Source organism: Mus pahari, chromosome X (assembly GCF_900095145.1).
Source record: "Mus pahari chromosome X, PAHARI_EIJ_v1.1, whole genome shotgun sequence".
Taxonomy (NCBI): domain Eukaryota; kingdom Metazoa; phylum Chordata; class Mammalia; order Rodentia; family Muridae; genus Mus; species Mus pahari.
This window is the reverse complement of record NC_034613.1, coordinates 139931917-139941778: the sequence shown is the minus strand read 5'-3', so window position 1 is coordinate 139941778 and position 9862 is coordinate 139931917. Positions and strand designations below refer to the sequence as shown.

Here is a 9862-nt window from a genome sequence, read left to right as displayed (position 1 = left end):
ACACACACACACACACACACACACACACACACACACACACAAATGCAAAGAAATAAGAAGATTAGCACTAGCCTTGAGTGGGCACTGGGGTCAAAGAGCCAGTACCACCTGGAGATGACACTGCCCCTCCCCCATGCAGCCTGGAGGGCATCATGGCCTCTCAGCCCAAGCTAGTTTCCAATGTCCATAACAATGGCTGAGTCAAAGAAAGGTTCCCCATGCCAAAACACTTAATGCATTTCTGAAAAGGTTCCCACTGAAAGCAGTTGCAATAAAAAGGTTTCGGAGCTTAAAGAATTAGCCCTCAGTTTCCTCTAGCTTTCCCAATGCTTAGTGAGTACCATTTCCCAGCCACACAAAGAAAATAGACTATTCTCACCCCCACTGTCAAGTACCTCAGGAGTAGTCTTCATTCAAGCATAGTTGATACCTTCTTCCCAAATAATGTTATCTCTGTGTTAATACAAATCCCCAAGGACTTCTGACAGCCAAGACCTTGTTAGCTGGTTTCCATCAGTACTTGAAATCATAAAGATGTCGGGTTTTTTTTTTTTTTAAATCACTTGCTAACAAGAAATTGTTAACCTTGTGTGCTGGCCCTGGCAACCCAAGCACTGAATTCCTGAGCAGACTGAAGTCTTTCAATGCCCTGCATTACTATTGTGACTACCTACTAGACTTAGACTGACAGCTGTAATTGGTGTGTATGTGGTAAAGACAGGGTTCTTTGTTTGGGGGGGACAGTACTTGACCTTTGGTTGTTATTCCAGGTCCCTGACTGCATTCAAGGAGAGGAAATGATAAGCAGGAACCCTCTTTTCTAATTCTGAGCCTGTAAGTCATTAGGACTCACATGCTCCAAATGGTTCTTTTATCACTGGGTAAAAGATGAGACAAATTAGTAAAAAGTGCATGATGATAGAGACATTGCCTAGAAGGTAGTGTAAAACTTCAGTGTCAGGGTAAGTATAATGGCACTATCATGAGGTAATTTTTGTAACCATATGTTCAGGACTTAGAAGATGAGGAGCAGGCAGGGGAGACTCTACAGTAGAATGTCTGCTGATTCAGTTTAATACAGTATTCTTCATGATGTTTTGTTTCAATTGGAAAACCTGTGGCCACATGCAATTTTAATCCAAAGAGACACATGGTGGGGCCACACTGAAATTCTATAAAGGTCTGTTTAGGGCAAACCACCTAAACAAGATGATTCCAGATTCCAAGAAATAAGATATGGGGGGAGGATATGCCAAGCCAAATTCATATGTGTGGAGTATGAGAAGTGAGAAAATGTGTAACTATTTTAATTAACCCCATGGAAAATGAGGGGCTATTAGCATGTTTTCAACTGACCAAAGACAGAATAACTATGCAGTTCCAGGAGGCTTTGCTGAAATCCACAATTAGTTCCCCATTTCTGTCTGGGGTTATTTTATTAATTTTTTAAATAATAACTTTATTGAGATATACTTTACATCCCATACATTTTACCCATTTAAACGTGTACAATTCAAAGATTTAAAAAGTATTTTCACAGAGTTTTACAACCATCACCACAATCAACTTCAGATCATTTCATCACCATCCTGGGCTTCTTGACTTTACATAGGAGCTAGAGGAATTGGGGTCAGGGAAATCTGGATGGTGTTATAAGGTATAAACTTCAAGGAAAGGAGAGAAGGTGGGGACCCTTGTATCTAAGAGAAAAGGGCTACAAAACTATCTGGTGCTTAAAGGTCTACAAAAAGAAGGGGGATAGATTTGGCTTTTGTTTCCATTAAAGACAGATCACTGGGCTCCATTACAGCAAAAAGGACTTAGGGAAATTAAAGCAAGCAAACAAACAAACAACTTCCTGGCAGTGTTTGTGAGTTCTTGCATCACACTATCATAAGACTGATGAAAACACAGGGTGAGTTTTTGAAAATGGGGTCCTTCTAGGTTCAAGGTGAGAGTAAGATGATAAGGTTTCCCTTGAGGATTGGCAGTCTGTTCTGCCAAGTGGAGTACTCCTGCTGAGCCTTCTTTGTGGCAGAGAAGCTATGGTGGATGAGTAACAATTCCTTGGGTAGGAAAACAATTATACCAAGTGATAGTTTCCTGTTTACATCAGCCTCATAGTAGGAACCAGAAAGAAGAAATGGGACATCAGAGAACATAGCTTGTCCCCATCTTCCTGACTGGTTGAATACATCCATTCAGTAAGGGTGTTTTGAGCTTCCACTATGGGTCAGTTGTCAGATTGCAGAGCAGTGGTTCTCAGCTTGTAGGTCACAACCCTTTTAGGAGGGTCTAACAGCTGGGTATGGTGGCACATACCTTTAATCCCAGCACTTGGGAAGCAGAGGCAGGCAGATTTCTGAGTTCGAGGCCAGCCTGGTCTACAAAGTGAGTTCCAGGACAGCCAAGGATATACAGAGAAACCCTGTCTCAAAAAACCAAAAAACCAAAAAAAAAAAAAAAAAGGAGGGTCTAACAACCTTTTCACGGGGGTCACATACCACATAGCCTACATATCAGAGATTTATATCAAGGTTCATAACAAGTCAAAGAATTACAGTTATGAAGGTGCAACAAAAATCGTTTTATGGTGGGGGGTGACCACAACATGAGGAATTGTATTAAGGGGTCACAGTTTTAGGAAGGCTGAGAACCACTGTTGTAGAGAAAAAGCAGAGGTTCTAGATTGGGGGTGACTTTATCCTCCAGGGAACATTTGACAATGTCTGGAGAGGTTTTTTTGTAATCTTGTGGGAAGAGGTCAAAAACACTGCTGAGTATCCTGTAAGCTGCCCCTCCCCATTTCTCCTGTTTCCTCAACAACAGAGAGACCTCGAGGCCTGACTGTCAACAGTGTTGAGGTCAAGAAATCTAATAAAGCAGTTCCTGCTCCCTAGAACTTCGGTCTGCCCATTGTGGTACTTTTTCATATTCCCTGAAATGTGTCCTAGAGAAAAATCAAGGGATGTATTTTAAGTGACCATAAGGAAACCCCCATGATGTTATTAATATAATAAGGATATATTACATTATTAATTGCCTGGGCTAGTAAATCTTAGCTTTGAAAAGTATTTCGCACAGGAGGGACTGTTTCTAGGTGACTTTCACAATCTTTGTCAGTAGAGGGAGTTTTATCTGCATGTAATGAATAGAATTGAGTGAGAAATAGCCTACCAGTTAAATTAATATGGTAATCCTCGGTGGTTCGCCTCCTTTGAATTGGAATTACTCATAATCTTAGCAGCACATAACTAATATCTCAGTTGGTTTAGAAATCCCTGGGTCTATAAACAACAGAGGTAGATTATTTGCAATGTTTGGGAGTTAATTCTTTCAAGTGTAACATGCTCTACTCATATCACATTAAACAAGTGATAGATTTATTCAGATGGCATCCTAAGGGCTTCCAAGTCACCCTGCTTTGTCTCACTGATGTGGGAAGTCAGTTATTTGACCTGGTGGAAGTGACTGTTGTGGAAAACTTCAGTTTTCATTTAATGAGGAGCAAAGTCTGCCAGAATGACCTCTAACACTTTTTCCCTGCTGTTAAAGTTTTCAGCTTAGCAGCTTTTAAGTGTGGCTTTTAGAGGCTTGGCATCTACACCCTTCAGCTTGAAGGCTCCCCTTAACTATTGTGCCAAGTGCTCTGAGCATTCCAGTTAGCTGGAATGGTCTCTAGAATGATTGAAAAAGAATCTGTAATTCAGAATCATCACTAATTCATACTGGGTTTTGCCCCAAAGAGTCCAAATTCCTGTGGGTTCATTGGGTTTAAGACCCAATATTTAAGAATAACCCAAAGTACATATTTTTGAGTTGTTGATGCTTAAAAACTGAAAGCAGAAAACTCTTCCGAGCCTCAATTTCCTCTCTTGTAAACTGAAATCTAAATCAATTCCTGCTGTTCTATTAATTGTGTGGTTTACGAAGATGGTGAGGATGCTAATATGCTCTCTCCTTTCTCTCTCCTCTTCTTCCCTTCCTTCCCTTTCTTCCCTCCTTCCCTCCTTCTCCTCCCCTTTCTGGCCCCCTCCCCATTTTTGCTTTGGAGTTCTTTGCACGGCAGACTTTTATTTTCATACTTAAACTCTGATAGTTTTGCCTGTAAGTCTTAACAAAACCTTTGGACCACAGTTTAGAATTTTTCTATTTAGCGACAAGGACTTCCTCAGGTGAGATAGTAAGGGTAACCGGATCAAATCGTAATCCCTCATCCCTCCTTTCCTTTCGGCAAATGAGGGTTTGCCTTACAAGGGGATTTCTGTCCCCAAAGAAGGACCTTTGTGATCTTCCTTTAAAAAAAAATCAGTTCTGAACTGAAACCAGCTGAATCCTTCTTTACAAGTATTAACAAATATCAACATTCCCAAGAACTAATCATGTTTTCTTTTTTCTTTCTTTCTTTCTTTCTTTCTTTCTTTCTTTCTTTCTTTCTTTCTTTCTCTCTCTCTCTCTCTCTCTCTCTCTCTCTCTCTCTCTCTCTCTNTCTCTCTCTCTCTCTCTCTCTCTCTCTCTCTCTCTCTCTCTCTCTTTCTTTCTTTCTTTCTTTTTCTTTTCCTTTTTACAAACCACAAAACCCCCCAAAACTAAAAAGCTGATCTTTCTACTAGTTCCAAAATATTTGTGAGAAGAGATGGAAAATGAAGTCAGTGGGGAAAGCTAGTGGAAATCTTTCATGGCTGAACCCTGAAAGCAGGTTACCTGGATACAGTAGAGGAGTGCACACATAACACTGACTATACAGCTGAACTGAGCAGAAAAAAAAAAAAAAACAAGGTGGCTGGAGAGGTTGCTGCTGTCCGACTTGGTGAGCCCCATGTAGATCATATTTCTCAGAAAAGGAACCAGAATTCCAGGCAGCTACCCCTAAAGACTGATGTGAAAATTGCAAACTTCTGGCTTGGGAAGGGATGTTGAATTAAATCATTGGGCTTTGGCCACAACAATAGTCCCTTCTTGTTTTCCTGATTCCCTGGCCAGCAGGTAACAAAATGTACTGGGTTCCAGTTTCCACTAAAGGCTGGGAAGAAAAAAGAGTTTCTCTACCTTAGTAGCACAGGACAATAAATATTCTGTGCACAGATCTCAGTGGACACGTCTTCCAATGCACACAAAGCAGCCATAATAATACACACGTCTCCCACCTTTGCTCACCCCTGAGAAGTGACTAGCAAGGACCACATACCCATTGTGGTTCAGTTGAGGAAGGCCTGTTCCAGGAATCTTACCACAGCTCCCATTGACTCAATACCTAGAGATGGAGTTGCCCTTCCTCACCAAAGCAAAGCTCCTATCTGAAGACAGAGGGAAATGCCCTTACAACCAATAGAAATGTGTGCTTTGAGGGGTTTAAGGTAATTGCAGTTTACAAATGCCTTCCTTTCTATTTGTATGTCTATTGGTTTATGGACTTGCCTCTAACAGCAGCAAATTGTAAGCTCTGTTCCCAAAATCTAGATAAAAGTTTCAAATCTGTTGTGAGTACAAATCTCCTGGCTGGGAGAGAAAGTCTTTGTGGTACTGCATGGCAGCAGAATCTACCCAAAGTCTAGGGAAAAATGATAGCAAGCAAATGGACAACACTAGTCCCTATGCACACTTCCATTTGATTTGAAACTAATGCATACTGTGCTTAGGAAACATGGCCAGAAATTCACACAGGGAAGAAGAACAGCGGGTGGGGGGAGGGTAGCTGTACCATGTAGATCCTGAAAAGATGGCATCTGGCTGATTTAGAATGAGACTACCCAGTCAGTTGAGAAACAGCTATTTGGTCACACTTTGAAAAAAAAAAGAGAAATGTTAATGGCACAGAAAAAAAAAGTGCAGGGAAGAGAAAAATCCATGCTGGTTGTATGATACAGGACCAGCTAAAACTGTAACCCTATCCACAGTGGGATTGGTAATAAAAGAACAGTCTTACAACTGTTTTTCCTCCTGTTCATGTTCGCAGTAACAGCTGGATACATACTAATTGCAAGAAGTGAAAGAAAGAGCTTTAAGTTTTAAAGCAGGCATGCTCTAATCAGTCTCTCGCCAGCACAGTTTCAGACACAAGTGTGATGTGCCACCTAGCAGGCCTATTTTAGACACTTGCTCACAGTTCCTCATTTGTGTGGGTGGCTTTATGCTGTCATGGAAGAGCAACACACTGTTCTCTCCTTTCAAGTGCATTGCTTCCATCCATCAAGAAGTGGCTTAGCTAGGACTTCTCAGCCCCAGCATGGCTGTCACTGTGGCCCAGGCCATTCTTTGTTGGGGGTGGGGCTATCTTGTGCTGTTGTGCATCATAAGATGTTCAGCAGTAGCAGTGTCCCTAGTCCACCTCCTAGATGATGATAGGAAGCCCCTCCCCCAGTTGTGACAGCCCAAATCATCTTTAAGCATTGCCAGACATTGCCAGATGTCCCCTGGTTGCGGGTGGGGGTGGGGCGGGGAGGCAACACACAATCATCCTCGTTTGAGAACCACTGAGCTAATCTAACAAAGACTGACTTTCTTGTGGTCTAAATTCATATGAAGTTGACTTCCCTCTGGCTCTGAGTAGCCTGCAACAACACTTGACTCACAAGATTTTTTCAAACCATTAAGAACAATGTCCCTTATTGCCTTGCGAAAGGGCAGCCATTCCCAGCTACACTCTGAGGTCTAGGGAGAGAAGCGGGGTATTTTTGCTTTTGTTATTTTATTTATTTATTTATCTTGCGTTGAAGCACAGGCTTACTACCCTCTCTCCTCAGCCTCCAGACTCCAGGCAAGGGCCACCATGCCAAGCAAAGGCACGTTTTTTTTTTTCTTTTACAGTCATTTGCCTTTTTTTTTTTTTTTTTTTAGCACAGGAAGTCCAAGAAGAAAACTCAACACACTCAAGAACTGAGTGACCCGATAGAGGCCTTGAGTACTTGAGACTCACCTCTCTGCCCCCTCCCTGGTCCTTTGCCACATTAGAAGAAAAAAAGGCAGCAGCAGTAGCAGCAGCAGCAACAACAACAAAAACCCAACCAAGGCCCAGAGGGAAAAGTGATTTGTTAGAGACCATACATACTCTGAATCCTCCTTCTCTGAGGCACAAGGCAGTATTTCCCAACATGCCTGAGGAGCTTAGGTCTCTAAATAGTAATAAATTAGAGCTCTTTACAAGCAAAAGTGTAGGCCAACCATGCCAGTTGAGAAATGTAAATTTTACAAATGACAGAATACTGCAACCAATTAGTGCAAACAAACATTTATTGTGAAATATTCATCCTACCCTTTATTAGGTATTACATCATCAAAGCACTTTGTGGCAATGAAAATAGCTCTTACCCCTCTGATTCACCCAATATTCCATTAAAGCTGCAAAAAAATGTGCAATCTGCTTGAAAAATAGGTTGCTCTCATTTACTCATTTGTGAAAAGTCAAAAATTAAAAAAGAAAATGATACTAGCTAATTTGCCTTTCTGCTCCCACCTATGCCCCAAAATAATTAACAAAGATAATTTGTTTTAGTGCCTTTAAAAAACAAAAACAAAAAAACAAAAAAACAATGCACCTTTCCCCACGTCATAATCATAAAAATGTTTTAAAGCCCTTATTTACTTTCTTGGGAAAAAGGTGGCCAGCCGTTGTTTTTTAATTGGGAGCATGTGTATTTCCTGGGAGTTCACTTTCTTTAACTTTATGCTCCGGCTTTTGATGGGTTTCCTAAGGGGCTCGGCGTTTCCCAGGGACTCTTCTCCTTGGCTGTTGATGTCATAACCCTGAAGCACAGAGTCTTCTCTTTTGAAGGAGAAGTTTTTGGTGGATACCCCTGAGAGGCCTTTAATCTTGCCACAGAAGATGGCAGGCACGGCGTCTTCAACGGACACAATGACCTTGGCCGCCTGAGATTCACTTACGACCTCAATGTTACTTTCAGCCTTCAGCTCACTGCCAGGATGGCTGGGCTGACCCACCATCTCAGTGCCGTTGCCGTTGCTGCTGTGGCTCTCCATCATGGCTGAGGCCTCACGACACTTGGCAGGGGCAAAGGGCATTTCCATGCCACTGGAAAGTTTCTCCAGTATGGTGTGACCCTGGATGTCTGCTGACCCACTGCTGTTATACAATATCTCTGGAGGAGCCTCAGCTTTTCGGTGGGCTGCCAAAGACAGATCTAGGGCTGCATCCTCTTGAAAGACTTGGGGGCTAGCTTCCCCAGCCTTGAGCCAGGGCACTGACTTCATGGACAGATCCAGGGCCTCGTTCTCACTCCCCATCTTGATGACTGTGTGGCGGCTGAGCTGGAAATACTCCTTTGGCTGGAGGATGTCTAAGGGCTTCAGTTCATCCTTTTCCAGGGTAGTCTGGGTGCCTTTAAAGGAGTGCAAGCCGAAGGAAGATGGCGGCTTGGGGAAACTGGGGCTGAACTTGGATTCAGAACTCTGAGGCACTGGGACAGGGATGGGGATGGGCACTGGAACTGGCAAGGGAACAATCACAGGATAGGGCACCAAGAGGGTAGCTGGTGGGACTAGGGGGGACAATGGGGAGTTAAAGGGCTGGGGAGGCACTGGGGCATAGCCAGGAGGAGGTTGGCAGGGTGGAGGGCCCAGAGAGCCTTGGGCAGGGAACAAATTCTGGAGCACAGCTTCAAAAGGCAATGCGGGCTCCTGTGGCTGACTTGGGATCCTCAGGTCCAGGAGCTGAGGCTGTGCCTCGGAGTCCTCAGCCCCCTGGAAGAGGTTGTTGTGCATAGCGTTGGAGGAGCACGGGGCCTCCTGTGGCAGGACTAGAGGGGAGTTGAGGTGCTGGAAAACATGCTGTTCCAACACCACTGGTAGCTGCACAGGGCCTTGTGTAGTCATAACGTAGGTAGCGTTGCCATTGGGGTTGAGCTCTGGCGCAGAGCTTCCCTCCACCTGCATATGAATGGGCATCACCACTGGGCTTTCCCCAAGGCACAGGGGCTGCAGCACCGTGGCTGCTACCTTCAGAGCCATGCCACTCTGGGACTCAGCTGGGGGGTTCAGAATTGACGGGGCTGGCACGGTCACCAGGGCCTTCTTTACCAGGTCAGTGGAGTTGATGTTCCAGGCCTCGGTAGTTATCAGCTGGGCCATGCCGTTCTCCAGTCTGTTATTAGCCAAAGTGGGAGGGGAGTCAGTCATGTCCATGGAAAGGTTCTGGGACTGCAGGTCATCCATCACTTGGCTCCGGTGCCACGTGGCCTGCAACACAGAACACACGATATGAATCTTTCTTAAGAGACTATTTATAACTGCCTTACGAGATCTCTCCAGTCTCAAAATAGTTTCCATAGCTTAGTTAACTGGGCAGCACAACCCAGCTCTCTATGTATACATACGCATTATAGATATTTCCTAATATACACGAACACACCCATATGATCAGCTGTGCTTATAAAGACCCAATTTAACAAGCGATTAAGTTATAAACACACATGATGTAATCTCTAAATAACCAAGTGATGTTAAACAGGCTATTTTGAAGCCTAATACTCAGCTTATATCTTCAGCCTTCAACAAAAACAAAGTTTCATTCCACATTGCTCTGTCAGACCGTTAAGAAATGCAGAGATTTAAACCAGTTCAAATCTGAAAACACAACAAACGTACTTTCCCTTAAGAAAAAAAAAAAATAGAAAACCTTCTCACATTGGAATATTCTATGACTATGGAAAGGGACATTAAAAACTCTTTGTAGGTGTAATTATGGAATTTTAAAAGTATGGGAAATGTTAGAAAACATTTCAAAAACTCTGTAACAGTAATTCTCCTAACAGGTTTGGAGATTCAAAGAGGAGTGTGTTTACTGAGGTTCATTATAATTGTCCCACTATCCCCACTAGCCAATCAAATTCCCTTCACTCTCATAACA

At 43.1% G+C, this 9862-nt stretch overlaps 1 protein-coding gene across 3 annotated transcripts in view; it reads right to left on the bottom strand.

Moving 5' to 3' along the window:
• Positions 1-7212: 7212 nt before the first annotated feature.
• The window catches only part of Rai2 (retinoic acid induced 2), a 61077-nt gene continuing 58427 nt past the window's right edge, over positions 7213-9862 (bottom strand). The window contains exons 2-3 of one of the 3 annotated variants that reach the window (XM_029534509.1): positions 9034-9192; positions 7213-8883 (exon numbers count right to left, since the gene is read on the bottom strand). In XM_029534509.1, coding sequence (XP_029390369.1) covers positions 7579-8883; positions 9034-9168 — 1440 coding nt within the window. In that variant the 5' untranslated portion in view covers positions 9169-9192 and the 3' untranslated portion in view covers positions 7213-7578. Of the gene's footprint in view, positions 9193-9862 lie in introns of all 3 variants that reach the window. The other 2 variants (XM_021188152.2, XM_021188154.2) reach the window with 2 other exon arrangements.